The following is a 26,163-nucleotide window of genomic DNA, read 5'->3' on the forward strand; positions in this document are numbered from 1 at the left end:
CTTTTTGAGCCAAAAGACCTTTTTTTAACTGGCTTTACGGTTCTGACTTCTAGCTATTTGAGCCTTTTATGAATACTATGACTCAGAATACATAATTTTACAAACAGGTTCACTCTGCAAATCATTTAGGTATATAAAATATAGCAACTCTTGGAACTACACAAAAAAGTGTAATAGGGTATTTTACACCAAGCGAGAAAAAATCAAAAATGTATAAACAAGATAGTATTAGCAATAAGCAATCGAAAAATGTTACTTTCAGTTTATAAAATTATAGTTATAATGAATTTTATAATTCATTTTAAAGATTTCATTTTTTTAATCTGTTCTCCAAGTACTTATTCGAAACCTCAGACTAAGTATTAAGGAGACTTGGCATTAAAATAATAATACCTTGTAAGAGCAAGCTAGGTGTATAGAAAAGCTCTGAAGAGTGATAGAGATATAAACACAGTTTTTTGTCTTTGTCATTGTTTAGCTTTTTTTTTGTTGGGCACGTTGTAGTTCGTGCCCAACAAACCTCAGTGTTAGTAATTTATGGCGAATATTACGAGTTTTATTTAGATTACTGTTTTAAATTTAGTATTGATGGTGTGTAGAATCCATTTACGGTGCATTGCTGTGTAACAGTTGTAGCAAACGCAAATTATGAAACATAACCTTTCATACGTAAGTATGATTTCTTTTGTTGTTTTGTCCCTTTCGGGTATACGCGTCTGACAAGTCTCTTGATTCTTAGTCTGAGCTTTGTCTAGATAAGCTCCCGGTCTACACGTCTTGGGTGAATATGGTATACATAGTAGACCATTGTAGACGTACTAGGTAGTAGGTAGTTAATTGGTTTTACGGCTCTGGATTCTAGCCTTTTTGAGCCTTTTCATGGTACACATCGTACGCCAAAGAAGATAATACAAGATACAATCACGCTCCACAGATCAAATAGAATGCGCTCACTAGAAATTGATGCGCGCCCGTCGTGCGCGCGCAGTTATTATTCCATTCCATGTTTCTAAACATGGCAGGTCGCAGTGGGTTTGACGATGGTAATCTGAGGTATTTATTCAGAAAATATTATATTTACTGATTTAATTTCATCCTAAAACAATTCGTCTGAAGCTCAGTTTTAGTAAAATTATTTTCATCACATACTTTTGCTGTATTCTCTTAAAAATTAGTTGCTCTGACAGTGCGATAACATTGACTGAAAGTGGTATTATAACAAAGTGTGTGATAATAAATCAATTTACAAATAATTATTCGAGGCTTAAGGGTTCTAATTAGTGATTTGCGGACGTGAAAAGTGAGTGAAATGTGTATTTTGTAGGTTATAATATACCATAGTTCATGACTGTGCAGGGACTTCGGAGGCGGCCGAAGGACGGCGGGCGGGCGCCCGCTCCCGACTGAGCCCCCCTACAAGGCATATGTTGGAAATTTACCCTCTGGCATCATTCAAGGCGATATTAACAGAATCTTTCCAGTAAGTATTTCTCACCACCATCAGTTTGCATTACTTACTACCAGCACATCTCTGGCTTCCACCTCATAGTTTAACTTGAATCCCTCATAGTTTAAATTGAAACAAGTTGTAAAGCAAAAAATCTCTTATATCAATAAGATGGGAAAAATAAACTTTTTGCAGAAACGATAAAGAAAGAACAATGTTTATTTCTTAAATTTTGCCACACATTACATCTTATTACTAAGAGTTGGTTATTCCTCCACTTGAGCATTAAGGCAACAACTTTAAAGCTATAGATACCTACTGATTATGTCACTCTAATTAGTGCCTCCAATTTGTTTTGACTTACCTTTACTTCTAAATATGAGTATGTGAATCAGTATGACTAATTGCTTGTTATTGCATTGTTTATTGCAAGTAAAATGGAATAAATGGATCTTACTTTCTTCTTAGGCCTGGTATCCACCAAAATGGAGATGTGTTTGGAAGAAAATTGAGATTATTGGTAGATTATGTGATAATTTCATCGTGTGTATGCATTGGACCCAACAGCAATTTTATAACCAATTTAAAAATGTTTTTAGGACTTGTCTATTAAAAATGTGAGGCTGGTTATGGATAGAGAAACAGACAAATTCAAAGGCTTCTGCTATGTGGAATTTGAATATTTGGAAGATTTGATTAAGGCAATTGAACTGAATGGTGCTCTCAACGTAGATGGAAACTTTATCAAAATTGATGTTGCTGAGGAAAAAAGAAGCGGGTAAGAAACTTGGAATAGTCAAACATTTAAAAAATAAGGTCTAACAAAAAAGAGTGATTTTTTTGCATTTTTAAATCTGCCGCTTTTCTCTTTTTACCTTTGCCTATAAAATCAGAGTAGACAGTACCCTTATTATAAATGCGACAGTGTGTTTGTTTATTGGTTTGTTGGTTTGTCCTTCAATCACGTCGCAACGGTGCAACGGATTGACGTGATTTTTTGCATGGGTATAGATAAAGACCTGCAGAGTGACATAGGCTACTTTTTATCCCGGAAAAAAAAGAGTTCCCACTGGATTTTTAAAAAACCTAATTCCACGCAGACGAAGTCGCGGGCATCAGCTAGTAGCTTATAAATCTATTTCTTTAAGTATGTTTCCACTTTGTCCATTACATCTATAACTAGCACTCCAAGTGGAAACTAAGACTCAACTTTATGTACATTTTCTTCTGTTAATGTTTATAGTTCAGTTAAAATAGACATTCAAGGTTACAACAATTCGCATAGAGCTAAAAATTGGTATGAAGGTGGGAAACAGAATTGTGAAAAGTCCCCATTGATTTGCAAGTTTTGTGTTATGGCTCCATGATGTATTAATGAGGTAATTGATATGCATATTATGAAGAACAACTTTTTGGATCAATCTTTGAAATGATGATTCTTAGGGAAAAAATGTAAGAACAATTTTTATTGATAATTGTCACATCTACAATTCTATTGATAATTGTCACATCTACCATTTAAGCTGAAAAATGCAAAAAACCCATGTTTCTGAAGTTTGACCTTGAATAATATTTTTTTTTGCAAATGTGAGATATTATACAATGAACCAAAAGCTTAATTTGCTATAATCCACTGAAACAGGTCGAATCTGTATGATGCTGCATGCGAAATGCACCGCCGGCCCTCCCACTGCTAACCATGCAGGTAAAAGCTGCTACCAGGCAAGCAATACGCACCCGCACCACCACCACGCAGCACCACACAAATCCCAAAACGTTTTGCCCCGTCACCGGAGCATCCTCAGGAGATGTAGACCTTACAATGCACAATTGCAAAGTGCATTTCGCATGCTGCATGTTGCATCATACAGATTCGACCTGTTTCAGCGGATTATAGCAAATTAAGCTTTTGGTTCACTGTATATCATGGACTTCTGCAAAATAACGCCTGCTTATATACAAATGTGAGATATGTGGGGACTTTTCACAATTAATTTATAATAGTAAATTATTGTGCCCATGTAGTGGCATATACCACTGAATATCGATAAATCACCCACAGCACAGGTTCAGGGAGGTGGAATCGTCTGCCAAGCATTGGTTTGTAAGTCAACCTTTCAGTTGGTGTTTTGTGGGAGAAAACTGTACAATCAAATGGCCTTGTGCAGACATTTCCCCGCCGTCGTATGCGACGCCAACTGCGTTTACGAATTTTTAAAGTCAAACTTATAGACTGGCTTCTCTAAAAGTGTTTCTATAATTTAATTGAGTATATGGCATATTAAACTATAGCCATTGTAATATAACTATATGAATACTTGTATGCATTTAAAAGACTTATATCAAACCTTATTAACATTACTTAGATAAGTTTATTGAAGAATGAGTTTATTATGAATTGAGGAGCTGGTTAATGAAATGGTGTAGTTACACTTCTGATCAAAATATTTTTTTTCTTTAATATGGACAAATCTAAATCACTTCCAAGCAAAACAGCCTAGAAATTAAGTCTAAAGTTCATGCTTTTGATCATTGAATACAAACTTGAACTCAATTCCAAGCAAACAACCTAAAACTGAGCTAACTTGAGTCCGAAATTCAATTCTTTCATTCAGTTTTTGGCTCCTCCTGTAATATTTTATTTAATGCAATTGCACTGTGTGATGTACCGTAATTTGCACAGTAATTTATTGGTTGAATGTGTCAGGCCAAAATACCATTTTCTGGTAAATAATATCTACATATTTCTATTTCTAACTGCCTTGCTACAAAGGGGAGGCGGCTTTGATCGGGGGCGCCGCGACGGCGGACGCGACGGTGGGCGCGGCGGCGGCGGCGGTGGCGGTGGCGGCGGCGGGTTCCGGCGCGACGGCGGCCGCGGTACGTACGAGAACTTCGACGCGGCCGAGCGCCGCGCGCCTCGCACGCAGGGTGGCGGGTTCACACAGGGTAACACTGCTAACATCATCTTAAAGATTTACTTGTCTTTGGTTTTGCGTATTACAGTCTGTTCAGTTATCCCAATCCTAATCCTAATATCCTAATAATAATAATAATATATTATATATATTAATAATAATAATATATTTATAAATGTGAAAGTGTAGATGTTAGGATGTTTGTTACTCAATCACGCATAAACTACTGGGCGGATTTGGCTGAAATTTGGAATGGAGATAGATTATAGACCCTGGATTAACACATAGGCTACTTTTTATCCCAGAAAATCAAAGACAAAAAACATGTTGCCAATTGCCATATTGGTATGTTTTGGAGACTCATAACCGGAAACGAAATAATTGGATTGTAGATTATGTTGTACTAGCTAATGCCCAGGATTTTGTCTGCACAAATTTAGATTTTTAATCCTGTGGAAACTCTTTGATTTTCCGGATTTTAACTACATATTCCCATTCAAAAAATCACATCAATCAGTTGCTCCGTTGCAACCTGATTGAAGGACAAACAAACACACTTTCGCATTATTACATTAGCACAATACAGAATAGAATATAGAATGTCATTTTTTGAAGCTTGTAATTAAACTTGTGTAAAGGCTAAACTAAAATTGATAAAAAACCTCAATAGCTCAGTGGTCAAGGAGCATAAGCAAAGAATATATGTATATAATGATTTTGTTAATAAACTATCCTGATTTAAACAAATAGGTTATAGATTGCAGTTAAACAAATTTTTCTAAATGAATGTTCTGGTTCCTAATTTAAAGAAGTAGCTTCTCAAAGACAAGTAAGTCTTACCTCATATTAACACCTCATTATTTTTAACAACAATCATGTATAAAACAAATAAAAAAAGACATGCATCCTGCACCAACCTGTTAGATGTGTTATGTTAAATTTTCTATAATACCTGTCCTATTCTTGTCAACGCAGAATCCAACAACTGACAATCGAAAAGAGTAATTTATTACCTACAGCGCCGTATTCACCATCCATATTGCTGTACGTCTCGCCAAGGCCATGCACGATGCACGATGCAAAAATACCGTGAATAGGCTTGACGTACAGCGATAATTATTATTAATTGTTTGCTGGATGTGCATGATGAATTTTGCATCCAGCGAGTGCCCCCACCACTATCCCACCATCCCGCGTCGTGCAGATAGACAGTGAATAGCGCGGACGTGCAGCAGAGTCGTCCTGCGTCGTGCATGCTTGATGGTGAATAGACTTGCTGTACAGCAGATTATTTCCTAACGTGAGTGCTCTCTCTCTCTCGTTTAAATACTCATTTATTCTGATCACGCTTGATGCGTGCACAGTGGTCTGTATGCTACATCCAGCACCGCGGCCTTGAGCTGACGTACAGCCGGGATGGATGATGAATAAGACTCTTATGTTGAATAAATCATTTGACTTTTGCAGAATAAACTTATTAAAAAGTGATACCATGACAAAAACTTGTATCATTATTTTTAAGTTTGACTTTTTTGATTTCTAGCTCTCATTTTAGTATCTGGGATTAAAAAATAGACTTTAAAGTAAACCTCTTTAAGCAGTTTGGTGCAAGTAGCCATTAGGCGTTCTTTTAATATACTCTTATTTGATTATCATTATCACGTAATAACATTTTTTGCATGCTTTGTGATTGGTTGTCATGAGAGAGAAATTTTAAGGCGATTGATAAAAGTTCCTTTGACGAGCTGTTCTATGTCGGGCAGGGACAATTTTGGAATTTATAAATTCTAAATTGTTTCTGGTCTGGTCTGGCGGGAGACATCTGTCGTGACTAGTAACCATTACCCAACCTTTGTAAAGTGCCGCCAAGCGATTTAGAGTTCTGTTACAATGCAGTGTAGAAACCGGTTTTAAATAGGATGTTTTGTTCTTTTTAAAAAAAGCTATTTCTTTCCAATCCTGCTTATTAAGCACTTTAATGAAAAATCGGGACATTACTGCTGGTGTAATTAAAACTACTTTGGATGGGTCTGCGCGTGTCGTAACGGTAGAGTCGACATTAGATCGCGAACGGGGAGAGCAGCGTGGCAGCGGTGGCACGAGCGGCGAACGATGGAACGAGCAGCGCGGCGAGCGGTGGAGCGAGCGTGGCGCGCGCGGCGGCTCAGAGGAGGCGCGCAGCGGGGACTGGGGCCGCATGGGCCGCTCGGGCGCGCCGCCCGCGCCGCGCCAGGCGCCCCGCCGCAACTTCGACGACATGCCCGCTCCGCCAAGATCAGGCAAGTTAGGCATGCTATCCACACATCGGGAACTTAAAGACCGATTGCAAACTTTTTATCGACAAACAGGCAGCCAAGAAAATCTAACAAACAGACAGACCAGAAAGCAAGTTAATCTATATTTAAGACATCAAGGTTCTAGCTCATCGGAAGGTTAGTTTTAAATCGATTTTAAACATTTATTGATAAATAGACAGACAAGAAAAACAAACAGATAGACAACAAAGCAAGTTAATGTTGCCTTGTCAACCTGTTCCAAACCTCTGTTTAAAATTTGAAGCCTCTAAGCTCACCGGGAAGTTAATTTAAAATCGAGATCAAGATTTGTTCCAAATAACAAACATAATGGCAAGAAAGCGAGTTAATAAAAAAGTGTTAATTTTTTTTAAATCAGTTCACTTTTTTTAATTTTTTACCATTTGGAAGTTACATTATTCCAGATGGACACAGGCTATATTATTATGTATAACCAGGGGCTAGTCTAATTTAAATACATAATTATATGCTCTTGCAGACACATCGGGCAGGACGAAACTGGCGTTGGCGCCGCGGACGGTGAAGGAGCCGGTGAACTCGCTGGCGACGACTAGTCAGGCCTCATCAATATTCGGCGGCGCGCGGCCGCGGGAGGAGAAACTCAAAGAGATGGCGAACGAGTAACCTGCGCCCGTCCCCCGATCCCCTCCAACTACCCTCCTGTGTGTATATGTATCGATGCCCCCACTATTCATTATACTCTGTTACAATCCAATTTGAATTTAAGGTAAATTGATACTATATTACTAATTTATTTATGAAAAAATATATAAACACGGTGTAAGGTGATGGTTCACACAAAAATAAATGCGTGGGAATATAAGCAATTTTATTTCCCTTACTTTTTGACCTAGCGTCGTTTTTTTTGCCCAATTATGTAAGGCTCAAAGTCATTTGTTATAAATTAATTGTATTGCTCGAAAAAATACATAATTGTTAAAAAAATCACAAAAATGGGATGTCGGTACGCCGCTAACTTGTCGGTCATTAGTCGGTTGAGTGGAGCGAGAGACAATAAAAACTCTCTACCTTACACCTTGTATAGTAAAAAAATTATGATTTTCTCTTTCACAATATTTTAATGTCATTCATAAATCAGACGATTATGATAAGCAAATTATTGCATTGTAAGGGTATAATCGAGTCCAGCATTACTAAAATTAATTCACTAACTTGTATATGGAAATTTTGTTATCAGTCAGTGAAGGATGTGCTGAGTAGGTATATTAAAATATATTTTTATTATATAAAAATTTTGATAGTATTTTTGTGATCAAGATTTTTTAATAATAATAATCAATACACTTTAATTAAATTGTAGTGATTACAAAAATAAAAGTCACAGATTAAAGATTACAATTCTAAATAGCATCTCCAAAGGTATCCTCTGACTGATAATATTTCTGTATTAAATTCAAGTACAAATCGAATTTTTAATAAACAAAGCAAATTGATTTTTTCCTGGGTTGCTAGTTAAAAAATAGTGTTGGGTCAAAAAGAGACTGATATGAATCAGTCACTAAGTATGATTAGGGTATAGATAGGATGAAATAAAATTGATTTTTGAGTTAGACTGGCTCGTTAGTCTAGTAATTAATAACATCACTGACTTCAAACGATGGGCCATGGGTTCGCTTTCCACCCTGGACAAACCTTTTTGTGATGAGTTTTGTGTCCTGAGTCACACATACTTTTACACAATCACGCATACTTTTTACACAATAATATGCATAGTTTTCTATGTACATTATTGTGTAAAAAGTACTGATTACATATGTACAGTCAAAGGCCAAAATTCGTGTATAACCTTAATTATCAAATTCACTTGCATTGCACTTTATAGGAAAAGGTCATAAGTGTGACTGGTTTTTGATGTAATAGTTTTGTGGAATTGCTACTCGAATTTTGGGGCCGACCGTACGTAATAAATAAAAATTGTATGAACTAAGTTTAAAATATACTTCGCAAACCAGAAACAATCTACACAATGATAATTTTGAGAAAAAGCAGTTTTTGTCTGAATAATTGTGTGTAAGAAAAAATGTTTAGTTTTTATTTGAATAACGATCGAATCAAAGCGAATTGCCTTAATTATACATTATACAATGCATATAAACCTCTATCTTCACCAAGGAAAGCATTTTTTCGTTTAAAACATGCGCGTGTATTCACGTGACTTTTTTCTCGATGGTTTGTGCTTAACCTGGAGGTAGAGATGAAGATTGTGCTTTGTAAAATTTAAGAAATTCGCTGTCAATGTGAATAGCCACATTAGCCTTACCCACATTAGTTCCTGTCAAAATGCTTTGTTTAATTAAAAATTCTACTATAGGAACTCCATCCGCGGAAAGAAGTTAGTATAGCGCTCTCTCTGTTACGTAATGCCATATGTTACACAAACAACTTAGATACAAGATAGAGACAAAAATTCAGTGGAGGTTAACCATTTTGAGGCACCAACCAATCACAAACGAAACTATGTTTTTTGAAAACATGTTTGTGATTGATTGATGTCTCAAAACTATGTTTTTTGAAAACATGTTTGTGATTGGTTGGTGACTCAAATTGGTTAACGCCCACTGAGATTTTTGGCTCTATCATTTCGGGATTACGTAACAGAGAGAGCGCTATACTAACTTCTTTCCGTGGATAGAGTGGATAAACATTTGCCTAGATGATGGTTTTTGAAATAATATACTTGTCTCTGATATGTTTATTCTTATAGTATACTATAATATAATTAATTGTGTTCTCACTAAAAGCTTTTAAATTATAAGTTTACAGTGATATGAATCTTGAAATGAATCCTGTATGTTCAAGTTCAATTTTTTCTGCAAATTGGATTGAAACATAGATAAAGTTTTAAGAAAATGTACATGAACCAGAGGATTTTTGTTAGGTTGTGAGGTTGTAAATCATTTTTATTATATTATATGTATTTTGTTAGCTTTATTGTGTATCCGCTTATACTTCGCGTTCGACGTCGCTAATTTTTGACTGAAGCGAGCGCCTACTATCGGTTATGCGCTGTATTTAAATTGCTAGTTTTTTCGTCGTCATATTGTCGGGTCTGAGTGTATGATAAACTTAGCTTGCATAATAGATCTTGAAATTCAATTCTAAGTAAAGCGTTTCTTTTGTTCGTATTGTTAATTCACTTTGGTAATATAAGCTTATTATTTTTTTGTTTGGAAAGTTGATTTAAAATAATTGTCTGTTAACAAGAAAGTGTTTTTTTTTTAAAATTACGTAATATATTGGTCTTGAAAATTAATCATTCACCGAGTAATAAGTAACATAATTTAAGAGTTGATTATAAATTATGTAATTATGGTGTCATTTAATAAATTGAACTTCCAAGTACATGGATTTCTACTTTATTAGATATTATGTAATGCCATAAACTATGTGGCAGAGAAAAAAAATTGCAAAACTGTAACTGAATATAGAAAAAATAATAAAAAGTGAATTCTTTGTAATCAAGGATTTGTATAAAGCTCCAGAACTTAACCTTACCTAAGTGGACTTTCTTGCCGAGCGTTTGTCGCGTCAGTGACGTTGTGACAGAGCGGCAGATTAGTGTACTATGCAATTGGGATGGTGCCTGTACTAACCTCTTTCCGTGGAGAGTATAAGTCCCGCAAATTGCGCTGGAACTATGTCTCATTAACATTAAAAATATACCATCAGCTCGAAACTAGTTTAGTGTGACGTCACTAAAATGGCGGCCACGCACATAAGCAATTTGCGGGACTTATAGTAATTAGTATAGTGTATGCACCATCCCTATTGTAGTTACGTATGTTTCTACATTAGCATATTACTTACATTAATCTGCCGCTCTGTCGCGACGTCATTGACGCTCGACTCGAAAGTCCGCCTTAAGGCTACCTGTCCATGGGTGCGGAGCTAAGCAGCGGAGCGGAGTTGTGGACTATGTTTGTCCATACGTGAAGCTAGGTAGCGGAACGGAGCGATAAAGTCATACGGAGCGGAGTTGCGGACTGGTTTTCCATACGCGCAGCTAGGTTACGAGCACGCGACGAGTTATTTTAGCTACATCTCAGTGGACAATTGGTTTTAGTTCTACGCGAAACATCCGCTTCCCTGATCTGCCTCGCTGCTATGTTTCACATCTGCGCGGGCCCGCTCCGCGTTACAATCTATGATTTTTTTAAACTGGTCAACAAACCCTTGTCTACTGAAGCGGAGCGGGAGTTTTATGCAATTCTATTGGTTAATATTAGCACAGCTCCGCTCCTCTCTTCATTGCACCAGTGGACAGGCACCCTTTAATCCTAAAAAGTTTGTTATTATACAATCACTGAAGCAAAGAGCTAAAAGAGCTATTGCGTGAACACTCACTACACCTCTGGTTTGATTTGAGGAAATGCTCTTGGTCGTCATCATTCGATACATGTTGCTAGACAAGGATCTCTCGAAGCAATTTCCACACCCTGAAGCACCTCATATTTTTATGTTGTCTATCTACCTTGAAAAATCGTCGATAGCAGTGCTTAGCGAGATTTTAATCAGAAGAAACAATTATCTGTATAAAGTCTAAAAACAGTATTTTTTAAATTTCGGTCTGATTGTCTGCCTGTGCTGTGTGCATGCATTACACTGAAACTATGAATGGATTTGGATTGCAACCTGGTATACTTGTATACAACATGTGTAAGTTTTAGTGCCAAAAAATGGTGCTTTTTGTCAATATTAGCACATAATTCTGTCAAAATCTATCTGAACCGATTTTCATAATCCCTTCTTTACAAGTCATACTGGAATTTGGATGTGTTATGCCCATGTTTTAGTGAAGATAGTTTTGGAGATGGTATTATTGGATTGCTATTAGTATAAAAAAAATCTTTCCTACAGGTTCACAGTGCAATTCAATATGGGTGTCCATTAATGTTCAAAACATTTCACAAGTTAGGTTTATGTACATTGTACATACACACATTTGTTGCCAGAATAGATAATATGCCCCTTGAGTGAACACTATCTCAAAATAAAACAATAAAAATGTGTAGAAGAATTATATTCATATATCTAGGTCATCATCAGGGTCTTCATCGTCCCAGTCATCAACTGCATCTGGCTCATAATAAACTTTACCTTGTCCTTCATTAATTTTACTCATGTACGGCAATTTCAATTTGTTTTTCTCTAGTTGCTGGATTTGGTCTACTTCTATCTTAAATGTTGATAACTCATTCGGCAAAACTTTTTCCAGCTCATCAACTCTCAAAACTTCCTTTACCACAGGTGTCAGTTTTAATGTGGAAGTCAAAGTGTCAAGTGAAAGAAACTCTTCACTCTTAAAAAATTTACTACCCTTTTTACTTTGAACTCTTATTATATTAGGCTTTTTTTCATCATATGACACAACGGCATTAGCTAAATGATTTAACTGTATCTGTATTTTGGAATTTATCAAACAATCTCGATGCAATACCAAAATGAGTTTCATCACTACAGGATTTGTAACCACACTTCTTATGTATTTTATGCAGTTGTTCCAACCTACATCTAATATCATTTGATTTACTGAATCAATGATATAAATGCACTTAACAGTAGATGGTTTCAGCCACTCATTCAACTCTGAATCTTTAAAGCATTGAACTGTGTTTTCTGTAAAAATGTTTTGCCAGACACAGGCAGGTTGTTCATAGCACAGTATCTTCACAGCCTCTTGATGTCCGGAATTTTCAACTAATTCAGAAATTAGTGGAAGTACATTTTTGTTATAGTCATCTTCTATTAAAATACAGGTAGCAGTCTTTAATTTAAATAATGTCATATTATTTTTTTCTTATTTTGTTTTGGTTTTTACTATACTCTATCCACCGACCAGAAATACTCTATCCACGGTCTCTGACTAAGAATCAATTCTTAATCTGAGTGTTCTGTGCTGCAAAGAGTATATAATCCATATATATATAATCAAATCACTAGGTACCTTTTTTTCTATTCGGTGATCACTAAGTTCTGTGCTGTGCACAGAGTACTTTTTAATGGTGCTGTGGGTGGTCTGGACGTGGAGCAATAATTCCAATTTGCCAGGAATAATAAATTTTGTACTTTTGTTGTTATTTATATTTAAAAAACATAAAAGCCTAAACCAAACGAATTATTCTATTTACGACCTTGATGCACAGAGTAAGTACATTGAATATAGGGGTATGGCAGAGCCAGTAGCCACCGCACGGCGCACATAGATAACAGTTTTAAAAAAATTACTTTGGTCAAAAAAGAATAATAAGGCGTGATAGGATATACGAGTACTATAGTGAAATCAACTGAACTAAACTGACAGGTCCTAATGTCAATTTGTAAAATAATGTTGTCATATTTATTTTAATAGTGATGCTCCATTCGATTGTGATGTTCCAGTTCGATTGTACTATGAAATATTAATTCTATAAAGATATTATATTTAAGTGTTAATATGTAATAATAATAATAATAACTATAACATTGCAATATAAGTAGATTAGGTTTAGGTTTAAAGACTTTATTTTCTCAAAAAAGAACAAAAGTTCACTTACATGAGAACAATTTTAAACATAAATATAGAAGAAAACATTATTTAAGATACGGTGAATTTATAAAATAATAAAACTTATATATATTTTAAAACTATAGTGTTTGATAATATTTTTTTAATTTGAATTTAGATTGAATGCAATTATGCAAAACATATTGAAATTAATGAACAACACAGAGGCATGTATCCTTTCGTCAGACACACAAAATTATTTGTTGTTATAGTAGCAATAGAAATACAAATTTTTGAAAAATTTCAACTCTGTACTTATTACGATTCACAAGATATAGCCCACTGACAGACAGACGGATAGAGTCTCAGTAATAGGGTCCCGTTGGCACCCTTCGAGTACAGAACCCTAAAGAAGTCAATTTCTCTCTTTGTCTTTTTTTTATGCACGCCAGCAATACGGACGTCAAATCATTGTGACGTCACAATATTGACATATTTCATAGAAACACGCATACTAAGTGTTCGTTGTTTCAAAAGTTGTGTGTGTTTAAAAAGAATCGTTGTCTAACTGTACAAACTGCAATGTTCGTTTTTTCTTGATTAATAATTTGTTTATTGTTTCTTCGCAAATGGGATAAAAGTATTATACAAACCTCGGCCGAAATACCAATTATCGACATCGTTTAGTTTAAAAATCTTCGCGTCGGCAAATGCTTTATTTCCGGACTGAACAAGTATCCTACAAATTATATCTCAGTACAGGCCGACAAAAAGGAGATCATTACTAAGCATCTAAGCATACTAAGCATCATTGCTATCTATTTAAAATATTTTTATATCGATAATAATAAACACAATTGGGAAGTTTCAGTATATAACAAAATATGTGTGTTTAATCGATGTAATAAGTGAGTGATGGATAATCGATTTTTTAATCAAAACACTACTTTTTTTTCATTAGAAACTGTTAACACTGTAAATGTCAGTTTAGTTCACTGAATTTTTGATTCGATTTTAGTATCCTTATTATAACTTAAAAGTACTTAGGTTACCTAAGCAAGACTATCTATTATTCTAACATATTCTAAAATCTAGTGTTACAGCATGTTTAATGCTGTTGTTCGGCAAAAGCATTTTATTCAACAAAAGTATTTTATTCGACGATTAGCGTTTGTACCCGTCTATAAACCGCCAGACCAGAAAGATTTTCAAAAACTGCGTAATTTTCTTCATAAGCACGATAAGTTTCTCATTTTAACAGGTGCTGGAATATCTACGGAATCAGGTGTATATTTTTGAAGGTTTACCTTTACTCAGTTTAATACCCATGAATTGCTGGATTCATGGACTGTCTGAGAATGTTTTTCCATCGAGTTTGGGACAAGACAGATCTCTAAAATTATTATTAAAGGGATTTAATGTTTGAAATTATTAGCAGAAACAATGATGATGATAGAATAGAATAGAAATATTTTTATTCAAATAAATTTCCACAAGTAGATACTTTTGAACTGTTAAAATATGCATCTACCACTGGTTTAGAATGCTTTTCCTACCGAAAAGAAACAGCAAGAAACTTGGTATATAAGTAACTCTATAAGTAATATAGGTAACTCTCTAAATTTCTAGGTATCCCAGATTATCGATCAGAAGAGGTGGGTTTATATGCACGCAGCAATCACAAGCCAATTCAGTACCAAGAATTTGTAAAGTATCCAAAAGTAAGACAAAGGTATTGGGCAAGAAATTTTGTGGGTTGGCCAAGGTTTAGTTCTGTACAACCAAATGCTACTCACTATGCTATTAGAGAATTGGAAAAGGTAACATAGTGTTAGGTAAAGCTATTATTATTATTTATCAATATTATGCTTTTATGAAATTTAACTTTAACTCTTTAGAAACGTTTTTAGCATAGGTATATTTGTTAATTGAAATTAAATCTCATGTAATTGAAAAAAAATCAGTGAGATTTAATTACAACCCAAAAGTAGACTATGATAAGGTCAGCTAATTAATGTGAAACAGAATACAAAAGTTAGTTTACTTATTGTAATAAGCTTTTTTCACAACTTAGTTCAACAAATACATAATTCACTCATCCAAATTATTATCGTTGAAGGTTGGAAAGGTAACCACTGTGGTGACTCAAAATGTTGATAGGCTGCATCACAAGGCGGGCTCACAAAATGTCATAGAACTTCATGGAACTGGCTATATTGTGAAATGTATGAACTGCCCTTATGAAATAGACAGGTTTGAATTGCAGGAAATATTACTGAAAAGCAACCCAAGTATGCATGGCAGTTTCAATATGATAAGGCCAGATGGAGATGTAGAATTATCTAAGGTAAGCTATTTGGGAACCAACATCTGTGGATATTTAAGATCTCTTTTAAATATTTTTTTATACATAAGTATAAAAAATATGGAGCATGCGAACCTTGCATCTCTGGATATTGCGCCCAGAGCACCTTTGACTGCTAGTCTATGGTACACTTATTCTTCAGTGCTGAAGTTTCAGATATGTATTTATTGATGTAAGTTGATGAAATGTACCAATTAAAAAAAGTTTCCTTAAAATGTAGGTAAAAAACACTAACGAAAATATCTCTTCATACACTAGACAAGTTATTTAGGCTTTGCTACACCATGCCTAAGGATTAATTTTTTTAAGGGCTCAAACATGTAAACACCATACACATTCCTTTCTTATTTACTTCAAAAATTAGAATATTAGAAAATCTTTGTTAGTGAAACTCAGTAGGTACAGAACTGAGTGCATGAAATTGATCCCCTAATCCAGGAAAGCCCATATCTTAGGGGCCAAAAAATCTCCCCAAAAATTGATAGACTCAAAATTATGATTTGGATGATAGATAATCAGATGGTTTAATATTTTTTTGTCTTCTAGGACCAGGTGGAAAGATTTCGAGCACCACTATGTCCAGTCTGTGAAGGTCCTCTAAAGCCTGATATCATATTTTTTGGTGATAATGTTCCCAAAGAAAGAGTAGAAAAAGTGAGAAGCCAGGTATCGGCCAGTGATGCTGTATTTGTACTAGGATCAAGTTTAACTGTGTATTCAAGTTATAGAATAGTTTTGCAAGCCAAAGAAGAAAATAAAGAGGTTGCAGTCCTAAACATTGGACCAACAAGAGCTGACAATATTGTGGACTTAAAAATATCTACAAAATGTGGAGAGATTTTAACAGATCTTACCAATTCACTATGTAGCTGATAAGAATAACTATATCACCAAATGATTAGCTTGCATAACTTGCAGCATTCATCACTTTATTACACCCAAAGCACTCCAAACCATGTAGACTAAACTACCTCAACAAATAACAATTTTGAGGCAAAGGACAATACAACACCCTTCCCATGCCATATTATAATAATGTTATTAGTCTTTGACGGGCTGCCCTGTTTCTGTAGGGCGCCTGGGATGTTTGCTGACTATAATGAACTGTAATATTAATAAAACCAGTGACATTGTAATTATTACCTCAGTTAGATTTTATGCAAATTCAATCTTATTGTAAATATATTTATAATAATAAATAATAAATCATTGAATAGTATTTTGTTTTTTATTGATTTAAAAAGAGATTATACAAATTGATGTTTTGAAATATTCGGTACTGACCAATTATATTCCATCTTATACATTATTAATTAAAATTAAAAAGAACATTTGCACAAAAATATATTATACAATACATACCTACAAATAAACAAGTGTACCATTTTGAAATAGGTAATTCATTATTTTTAAGCTCGAGGATATTTGCGCATACTATGCGCGTTAGTCCATATACCTGCTTTTATCTTTTTTGTTTGTTTGGCTAGATTAGTCTCCAAACAGTTAAATTGATCCTAATGAGATTTTTTATGCTGGAATCGTAAGAGTAAGCTATTATATGTTATCATTACAGTACGCGGCAGAAAGTAATGTACATCGACCTTTAGAAGGAGATAGCAGATTTGTAGAGCGTTGTCTCTGTTGTTGAGATCGACAAAACGTCACATAGGTATTAGTGACAGAGACAACGCTCTAACAAAGCCAAAATGACATTCTAAAGGCTGATGTACATTACTTTCTGCCGCTTACTGTAACAACTGAATTTGCAATCTACATCAGACAATTATAATTTAAATAAATAGGTACACAGAAAATTATTGCTAAAGGCCAACTATCATTTGGGTGCCTGGTGGTACTTCAATACAAGCACTTTATAGAGAAAAATCAAAATGGATCTTATTCTGTAAAAAGTAAGACAAAATGTATATGATATGTAGCCAATGAGATGACACGAGAAATCACCCAGAAACAGAGTAAATCTCTATGAGACAAACTTATCAGGATCATAAAACCAAGGCTTAAGACGCAAGCATAAAACTTATCCATCTTACTTTGACGAACAAAAATATAAGTTTTACATAAAAATATGCATGTATTGTCACATCCAATTAAGTTCTTAAAATAAAATAATTTATATGCACTAAGGAACAATAATCAGTTACAATAAGTAAAATTGATTTCCTGAGATCACATTTTTGAAATACTATTTTATCTATATCCATGTAGTACATGCGGACATAAGCTAGTGAACTATATTTTAAGAAAGGGATCAAGGAGGGTTGAATGAATTTTAAATCTAAAAAATATATAAAAGGAAAAGATGACTGACTGACTGACTGATCTATCAACGCACAGCTCAAACTACTGGACAGATCTGGCTGAAATTTGGCACGACGATAGCTATTACGACGTATGCATCCACTAAGAAAGGATTTTTGAAAATTCAACCCCTAAAGGGGTGAAATAGGAGTTTGAAATTTGTGTAGTCCACGCGGGCGAGGTCGCGAGCATAAGCTAGTATAAAAATACAGATCCTGAATGATAGCTTAGCAAAAAAGTAAATATGCTTTTTGGTATTGTACCGATGTAACTACCTATAACGCGTACGTCTGTAATATTACGTCGAAGATAAAATAGGTAAATGTGAGAAATTTAAATTGTAATGATGTGATTTTTATCATTAAGTTTATGGCAGTGCTTATGGAAAATACTTTAAATTTTTTATCTTAATCTTAACTGTATTAGTATAGAATAGGTTTAAAGTATAGAATAGGTTTAAAGTTTTGTGTAGGTACCACAAGAATAGTACAATACTACCACTTTTATAATTTACGCCGATGTACCTGCGCAGAAATCTTATTTTTGAATGGCGCGAAAATATGTCAGCCAATCATAGCGCACGTCCGTCCGCTATTGGTTGTTGCCTTACACGCCCGAATTATGAGCGTGATAGCACGAGTCTGTTGTTCTTGTGTTTAAAATCAACGTCAAGCAATAAGGGCTGTATTTCATTGGTGTACATTCGGTTTTATTCGGCGTTAGGATGCGCTTTTCTGCGCAAACAAATTTTGCCGATGTGACTTTAGATTAGACTAGCTTATGCTCGCGACTTCGTCCGCGTGGACTACACAAATTTCAAACCGCTATTTCACCCCCTTAGGGGTTGTATTTTCAAAAATCCTTTATAAGCGGTTGCCTACGTCATAATAGGTATCTGCATGCCAAATTTCAGTCCATCCGTCCAGTAGTTTGAGCTGTGCGATCAGTCAGGCAGTCAGTCAGTCACATTTTCCTTTTATATACATTTAGATTTATTTATTTGCATTATAAAAGTGGTAGTACTGTACACTTGTCATTTTTAGTAGGTATATTTTAAATACATATATGGCTAGTTATATGCCGGTACAATGATAAACCAATATTAATTTCCACATCAAACCATTATCTTAATAGGCCTGCATATACATACATATTATAAACTTTATGCATAGGTACCTACTTATAATTGGGTATTTGACTCCAATTTTTTTATTACTTTATTATAAACTAGAATAAAAATAATGACGTAAACTGAAAAAACGAATTAAATCGATCAAATAACAAAAAAGTTATAAGCATTTGAATATTTCTGATTAGACAGAGATAGCGATACAGCAGTTTGACGTCACACCTACTAATGCCATAGTAGCTTCGTGCGGTTTCATACAAATTATCGTTTTGCGAGAAAGGGATAGAAGACCCTCCCACTCCAAAATTAAAATGCCTCTAACGTTGTAAATTTTTGTTGGATATTTATATTTTTTTCAGTGTACATCATTATTTTTATCCTAGTTTATATAATAAAGTAATAATATTTATCAAATTCAAAAGTAGGCAAATACCCAATTATGAAGAAGTTTCCGTAAGTTTTATTTAAATAGCAAATTGTTTCAATTCAACAATAATTATTATTGTTTACTATTCATAAATATTTTTGATTTTTGCCTTTATGAATCACTGAAAGATGCAGTTTATGCACTTAGTGGCAAAGACAGAGAAAGCATGACATTAGCTAGTAAAGAAGGTTCTCTCAGCAAAACATCTTCATAAATGGCGACTCTTGTTACGACGCGATAAAATGCAATTCAGCTCGCACAGCGCTGCAAACTAAAAGCGAACAAATACCTCCTTTCTATCGCGTACTTAACTCTTTCTCTCTCAGATTTATACGAGAGCCGTCAAAGGGGAGCGCCGTCGCAGGTATGTGTATTTATAGGGGTCACCAGTCACACCAGTGAGTCCACCTGGTTATAGGCAGATACTGCCACATGGAAAGTATAAGGAGAATAGGTACAGTACCTGGCAGGAAATATTTTTTTCTTTTACACATCTCTCTGTCATTGCGACCGAACGTCACATAGGTATGAGTGACAGAGACAATGCTCTACGAAGCCGAAACGTCTTTCTAAAGGTCGATGTACAATATTTCTTGCCCACTACTGTATGTATATTTCTCGGGGTCACTGGTCACACGAGCGACTCCACCTGGTTATATGCAGCCACATGGAAAGTAAGTAAGTATAAGAATAGACCATGTCCAAACAATCGCCATTTCTACATAAACCACACCTTAACAGCATCCTTTTTCGCAAAAATTGCCTTAACACATAAAAATTAACACACCACAGTCTCAAAATCACAATCAAATCATTTTCACATCAAAAATTGTTTTGTCACTACATTTAAAACTGTATTACTAGTCAATCTCAATTGTCTATTACTGGTAACATTATAAAAAGTAGTCAGCTTGTGGTTTCTTGGAGGGAACTCCTCTCGATTCCTGTGGAGCCGCTTCGAATATCGTAAATTCGCGCTGGAGGCTTTCGTTCAGTTCCAATATGGCTGCTACGTTGCCGCATCTGTTGGTTTTGAAATTATTTATGTAGCATCGAGTTTGAAAAGTATTTTTTTTAATAAATTAATTTAACCAAATTAGTATTAGTCCTAACCAAACCTTACTATAGTACGCAACAGGTCGAGATGGCAATCGAGGAGGGAACGCCCCGCACGCCCGCACAGCCCCTGCGCTAACCCGGTGCGGGCGCTATGTGTTTGAAAATACCTATGTTTGGGTGGATCATAAGACCTACCTACTCTCCTATACATATATACGAATTTGGAATATAAGGGCAACCCATAACATGTTGCTGTCAATCCCCACTTAGACATCTTGGAGGACTATCATGGCCAACCCTTCTCATTCTGAAAGCTGTGAACTTCTTTTCAATAGTGAGCCGGCGACGGGTTGTTAATGATGATGTAACTCAGTAATAAAATGATCGATTTATTGATTACCTGTAACAATAGTTGGGCGCCGACCACACGGTGAGCACGGTCTCGTTGAAGTGCCACTTGTAGCCCTCCATGACGAGCTGGTGCGCGCGGCAGATCATGTCGATGTCGTTGGACACGTTGAACTGCGCCACCACATCCGAGCCGAACAGGTAGCCGGCGCCGCGCGGGGACACCCCCCAACCCTGAGTGTCTGGAACAATAAATACAACTCACAGCATTGACGCAATGCCATACTTTGGAGTATTTTCAGGAACTTCACAACTTTGTTTCCTTGAACCAGTTTAACCGATTTTGATAAAATTTGGTACAGAGGTAGCTTGCATCTCGGAAATTGACAAAGGCACTTTTTATTTCGGAAACTCCACCCCAAAGTGGGTTATATGGGGGATGGAAGTTTGTATGTAAGTCCGTCATTTTTGAAGTTATTTGCATTAAAATTGGTAATTGGATTTTCAGTCACAAATAAAGAAATACGTATTTCAGGATGTTTGGAAATTCAACCCCCACCTCGAAGTGTCACTCGAATATGAATCTGACATTGTCTGTTTGTTAGGCACTTCTTGATTCTTCAACAGATACAGCATAAGATGTTGAAAAACAGTCCTAATTATCCAATTCAACAATGGTAATGTTGGTGGAATAATTACATTTCTCAAAAAAATAGTTTACACTTTGTTTACCTTCAGGATCACTCCATAGCAAATCGCACATAGGGCCATCGTGTGGCACCTCTTGCTTTCGATCGATGGTTCTTATCTGGTCCAGTGTCTGTATTGAAGGGCTGAGACCGCCGTGCACGCAGAATATTCTTCCGTCGATGATTGCCGAAAGGGATAAATAGTCGAATATTTCAGTGCAATACCTAAAAATATCACAATTCATCATTATCATCAACCCATCGCTGGCCCACTACTAAGGACGGGTCTCCTCTCAGAATGAGATCGGTTTTGGCTATAGTGTACCAAACCGGCCAAGTGCAGATTTGCAGACTTCAGACACCTTTAAGAATATTATGGAGAACTCTCAAACATGCAGATTTACTCACAATGTTTTTTTAAAGCAAGTGATATTTAATTGCTTAAAATACACATAACTCTAAAAAGTTTGATGTATAGTACGCGACAGCTCAAGATGGCATTGGGGTGGGGATGCCCCGCATACCCACACAGCCCCGTCCTAACCTGGTGCGGGATAGCGCTAGTAATGTGCGGGTGTGCGGGGCCGCCTCATACCCCAATTGCCATCTGTCAACCTGTTGCGTGCTGAACATGCCTGGGATTGAACCTCCAACCCCCATATAATGATATACCTACTATAAGAGGCTGACATCTTAATCACTAAGTTATCACTGCTATTTTTATAAACAAAAGGTATAAATAATGCTTTTGACAAAGGCTTAAAAGGCTTGTTTAATATTTTTTTAAAGACACAAATATTGTTACCTCCATACAGTAATAGATCCATATTTTCTCAAGCACTCGTCATAAAATCCATATACTTGTGTGATCTGTCGTGATTCGTGGTTGCCTCTTATCAATGTAATACGGTCTGGATAGCGAACCTAAAATAAGTGTTTGTGTCAAACTGGATTTTACTATAATAGTGTTTATGCTATTTTGAGTGATATCCATAATAAATATAGCTAATATCTATAGCTAACCATGTGACTACATCCGATATTAGCTATATTTATCATGGAAGATTTTTCAATGTTCAGAGGGCCCTAAACTATTACTACTAATACTAATCTATCCATAATATAATATAACCCATACTAATATTATAAATGCGAAAGTGTCTGTCTACAAGCTTTTTGCGGCCCATCCATTTAACTGATTTTTGACATAAAAGTACATAGATAGGTTGTATCCCGGGAAAGGACATTTGGTTCCCAAAAACAGGCCAAGTGCAAGTCAGACACCAAGGGTTCCTTACTACAGTCGTATTTTTTCGGCGTATTGCATGATAAAACAAAAACTATTATGCATAAAAATAAATAAAAATCAGTTTTAGAATGTACAGGTAAAGCCCTATCATATGGTACCACACTTGATATATTAATCTCACTTTAAAAGTTGAAAATACTAATTATTTGTTCATGATCATGTTTTAATTTTTTTTGTGATGTAACCACAAATTCACGGTTTTCAGATCTTTCCCCTTACGTGGACCGTAAGACCTGCCAAGTTTCATGATTCTAGGTCAACGGGAAGTACCCTATAGGTTTCTTGACAGACCGACCGACAGACAGACAGACAAACAACAAAGTGATCCTATAAGGGTTCCGTTTTTCCTTTTGAGGTCGGAACCCTTAAAATCAAAGGGTTCCCACAATATTTAAAAAAAAAACTAAATCTACATAGACAAAGTGGTGGGGTGGGCAAGTACCAAGTAGAAGATACTTGGTACAGATATAACTTACATCCTGGAGATGGACAGAGATTACTTTTTATTCTTGAAAATAAAGAGTTCTCATGGGAATTTCAAAACCTAAATTTCCACAGGCATAGTTCATGCATCACCTAGTAAACTGTAAAAATAATTTTCAGAATTTCCATCTGAGTGAAGCCAGGAAGTATTAGTTTAACCATTAACTATGAAATAAATAGTTAATACAGTATGTGGCGGAAAATAGTATACATCGGCCTTTAGAATGAACTTTGGGCTTTGTAATGCTCTGTCACTCATATCTATATGACGTTTTGTCAGTCTCAACGATAGAGACAATGCTCTAAAAATATGCTGTTTCCTTCTAAAGGTTGATGTACATTATTTTCTGCAGCGTACTGTACTAATAATTATCTTACCTTCAAAGCTAGTAGTAATAAGAAAGTTTCAACTGAATAAAACCCTCTGTCTACAAAGTCACCCATGAACAGGTAGTTTGTTTCAGGCACATCTCCGCCTACTTTAAATAACTCCTTCAGGTCGTAAAATTGTCCATGGATGTCTCCACACACCTAAAGTGGTTAAAAGTCAATGAATATAACAGTGTTGCCACCAAACAGCTGCGCGATTGGGTGGTAGAATGACAGCTACAATGTCACGATCGCAATCACCTCTGATTGGTTGACGCTCCCTCACTATTGGCTACGATTCATTGTTACAACAAGAATACCATAAGTGCAGCCAATCACAACAATTGCAATTGTAATAATGATTGATGCAGGTTTTACGGAATCAAGCAGCAGATTTCATATTGCTATAAAAACATAATACATTTTGTATGTTGTAGTTGCTCAGACTCAGACTAGGGTTTCTTTTATCCTGACCTTTTTCTGATCCCCAAAAACAGGAATAATTTTTTTTTGTTACCGGAAATTCCCAGGAATCGTGTAATTTTGAAATGGTTAGTTTTTTTCCAACCAAAAGTCAAGTTAAACATGATTAATAGCCTCATCTGGTGATAGAAAGGCTGGCTCATTTTTTGCACAATGGATCAGCCTGGCTGTCCAGTGCAGAAATGCTGCCAGTATTCTTGGCACCATTCCATGCAGGCATGATTTGTATAGTAATTAGATAAGGCTAGCTTTAAGTTTTATTGTAATATTCTCATTAAAAAAAAGTAAAACATGTTTTTTAATTAAAATACTAATTTATTTGTCTCAAAAGCAATTAAAATTATTAACAATCACTAATAACCCCATATACACCTATGTACCTTATATACCTCAGTAGTATTTTTTGTACATGTAAAACTTAATGTATGATTTAAGAATACTGAAACAAGGCAACATTAAAATAAATATTTGACTTATTACAAAAGTTAAAATTATTAAAAAATCAGTCTCAATCTCAAAATTATTTTTAGTCACTCTTTCTATAAGTAATGCTCATGTAATCATGAGTTTATTCCACAGCTTTGTATTTCAAAAGCTTTTCATTAATTTTGATCAAGATTTACATTGGTTTTAGAGCATTAAATTACATAAAAAAGGGAAATTGTAAGATGTTCCTGACTTCGAGGATTTTTCAGGAATTCCTAATTTCCAGATCCCAGGAATAAAACCATACTGTAGACTGATACAGACAAATGCTGCATACTCAACGGTTACAGTCAACAGATAAAAAACACTGATAGGTAAAGATGGACATTACAATTCAATTTAAATGAACATCAATTATATTCAACCAATATTTTGTATTGATTCATTTCAATGCAATCTTCAGGTAAATCAATTCAAAAGTAAGGTGAGTTGTCAGTTAAATCATCTACACTGGTAATTGTCAATACTTATGAGACCAATAATTCAAGAGCATACTATGTATCATAATATTGTTGATTCTCAGAGGGATTTGATCCAATATGATCCAAACACGAACCAGTGGTAGATGCATTTGACGATTCAAATTACTTGTTTAGTTGAATAAAAAAATAATAATTTTGAAACAACCAATTCTAAGCAAAAAATAGTGCAACCCCAATTGTGGGGTGGCATTCCTTTTTCATATGTTTTAAAATGTTTTGTAACAAATATTTACCAACACTTCTGGGCATTACCACCTATCATAGCAAACAGCAGTTTTAAATAAAAGCATGCAGTAGATATTTGGAAACATTAAATACCGTGACAGGTGAATCGACGCGTTGAACATTACTTTCCTCGACTAGGATCTCACGGGCTTTGGCACAGAGGGCTTTAACCTCTGCCTCCATTATAATTTCACATCTTTTCAGCTGCTCAATTTGGCGATCTAAATCACTCGTGTCGGACATATTCTTAAAGTTTAACGAACTAAACCTACAAAAATTATGATCAAAAAAAGGATAACGGCGTGGATATTAGTTTTTGCTTAACAATGGTGCCAAATAGTGCACATAAGTTTATGTGTCAGTCAATATAATATGCACATGAATTGAAACAAAATATTTTTTATCCTGCAGATTCTAATTATTTTTCAGCAATAATACTTTAAAATACACGTATTTTTCGTCAGCTTTGCAATTTTCAAACAATCGCATCACAAATCAAATCACAAATCACTCACAAATATTTCACCCACTTCACCTTCACCACGGTAATACGGTAGTCATTCATCTAAGTATCACCACCGCCTTCACTCACATCCTCACCACAGAGTACAGACCACAGACACCAGACACAGTATACACAGATCATCACTAATATACCAAAAAGTATATAATCACTACGTTCTAAAAACTCAGTCATTTTTTTGCTCAGATTAAGAATCAAGGTAGATTTGGCATTAGCCAAATAGTTTCAGCAGATTATAGCAAATTAAGCTTTTGGTTCATTGATAGAGCTTTTATCATTTAT

The 26,163-nt window shown here is 35.3% G+C and overlaps 4 protein-coding genes across 8 annotated transcripts; 2 read left to right on the forward strand and 2 right to left on the reverse strand.

The window, feature by feature from the left end:
* Window positions 1-652: 652 nt before the first annotated feature.
* On the forward strand, window positions 653-10,159 carry eIF4H1 (eukaryotic translation initiation factor 4H1). Of its 4 annotated transcripts, none has more exons than XM_069500790.1 (7): window positions 653-669; window positions 935-1,053; window positions 1,357-1,480; window positions 2,047-2,225; window positions 4,221-4,396; window positions 6,417-6,644; window positions 7,159-10,159. In XM_069500790.1, the coding sequence occupies exons 2-7, from the start codon at window positions 1,004-1,006 to the stop codon at window positions 7,302-7,304; spliced, it is 903 nt and encodes a 300-aa protein (XP_069356891.1). In that variant the 5' UTR covers window positions 653-669; window positions 935-1,003; the 3' UTR covers window positions 7,305-10,159. The 4 variants fall into 4 exon arrangements, with proteins under 4 accessions (XP_069356891.1, XP_034828276.1, XP_069356893.1 ...); XM_034972385.2 differs by having other exon boundaries at window positions 6,429-6,644; XM_069500792.1 differs by having other exon boundaries at window positions 4,221-4,327.
* Window positions 10,160-11,677: 1,518 nt separating this feature from the next.
* Window positions 11,678-12,740, reverse strand: Elp5 (Elongator complex protein 5). The gene has a single exon (XM_034972386.2). The coding sequence runs from the start codon at window positions 12,484-12,486 to the stop codon at window positions 11,725-11,727; it is 762 nt and encodes a 253-aa protein (XP_034828277.1). The 5' UTR covers window positions 12,487-12,740; the 3' UTR covers window positions 11,678-11,724.
* On the forward strand, window positions 12,686-16,769 carry Sirt4 (Sirtuin 4). 2 transcript variants are annotated; one of them, XM_069500784.1, is made up of 4 exons: window positions 12,686-12,845; window positions 14,815-15,005; window positions 15,305-15,532; window positions 16,097-16,769. In XM_069500784.1, exons 1-4 carry the CDS (start codon window positions 12,701-12,703, stop codon window positions 16,421-16,423), a joined length of 891 nt encoding a protein of 296 aa, XP_069356885.1. In that variant the 5' UTR covers window positions 12,686-12,700; the 3' UTR covers window positions 16,424-16,769. The 2 variants fall into 2 exon arrangements, with proteins under 2 accessions (XP_069356885.1, XP_034828275.1); XM_034972384.2 differs by lacking the exon at window positions 12,686-12,845 and adding an exon at window positions 14,174-14,470.
* Pp4-19C (protein phosphatase 19C) lies at window positions 16,765-25,914 on the reverse strand. The gene is made up of 6 exons (XM_034972383.2): window positions 25,452-25,914; window positions 23,692-23,844; window positions 22,327-22,445; window positions 21,565-21,746; window positions 20,885-21,074; window positions 16,765-20,448 (listed from the first exon to the last, which is right to left on the reverse strand). The coding sequence occupies exons 1-6, from the start codon at window positions 25,599-25,601 to the stop codon at window positions 20,319-20,321; spliced, it is 924 nt and encodes a 307-aa protein (XP_034828274.1). The 5' UTR covers window positions 25,602-25,914; the 3' UTR covers window positions 16,765-20,318.
* Window positions 25,915-26,163: the final 249 nt, after the last annotated feature.

Source organism: Maniola hyperantus, chromosome 9 (assembly GCF_902806685.2).
Source record: "Maniola hyperantus chromosome 9, iAphHyp1.2, whole genome shotgun sequence".
In the NCBI taxonomy this organism is placed as follows: domain Eukaryota; kingdom Metazoa; phylum Arthropoda; class Insecta; order Lepidoptera; family Nymphalidae; genus Maniola; species Maniola hyperantus.

Coding starts and splice junctions, on each gene's coding strand:
- eIF4H1 (XM_069500790.1), top strand. CDS start 1,004: ATGTTTCTAAACATGGCAGGTCGCAGTGGGTTTGACGATGGTAATCTG. Junction 1,481..2,046: donor ATATTAACAGAATCTTTCCA/GTAAGTATTTCT, acceptor AAATGTTTTTAG/GACTTGTCTATTAAAAATGT. Junction 6,645..7,158: donor GCCCGCTCCGCCAAGATCAG/GCAAGTTAGGCA, acceptor ATGCTCTTGCAG/ACACATCGGGCAGGACGAAA.
- Elp5 (XM_034972386.2), bottom strand. CDS start 12,486: ATGACATTATTTAAATTAAAGACTGCTACCTGTATTTTAATAGAAGAT.
- Sirt4 (XM_034972384.2), top strand. CDS start 14,290: ATGTTTAATGCTGTTGTTCGGCAAAAGCATTTTATTCAACAAAAGTAT. Junction 14,471..14,814: donor TGGAATATCTACGGAATCAG/GTGTATATTTTT, acceptor CTAAATTTCTAG/GTATCCCAGATTATCGATCA. Junction 15,006..15,304: donor CTATTAGAGAATTGGAAAAG/GTAACATAGTGT, acceptor TTATCGTTGAAG/GTTGGAAAGGTAACCACTGT.
- Pp4-19C (XM_034972383.2), bottom strand. CDS start 25,601: ATGTCCGACACGAGTGATTTAGATCGCCAAATTGAGCAGCTGAAAAGA. Junction 23,845..25,451: donor GCGTCGATTCACCTGTCACG/GTATTTAATGTT, acceptor TAACCACTTTAG/GTGTGTGGAGACATCCATGG. Junction 20,449..20,884: donor GCGCCCAACTATTGTTACAG/GTAATCAATAAA, acceptor CAAAACCAACAG/ATGCGGCAACGTAGCAGCCA.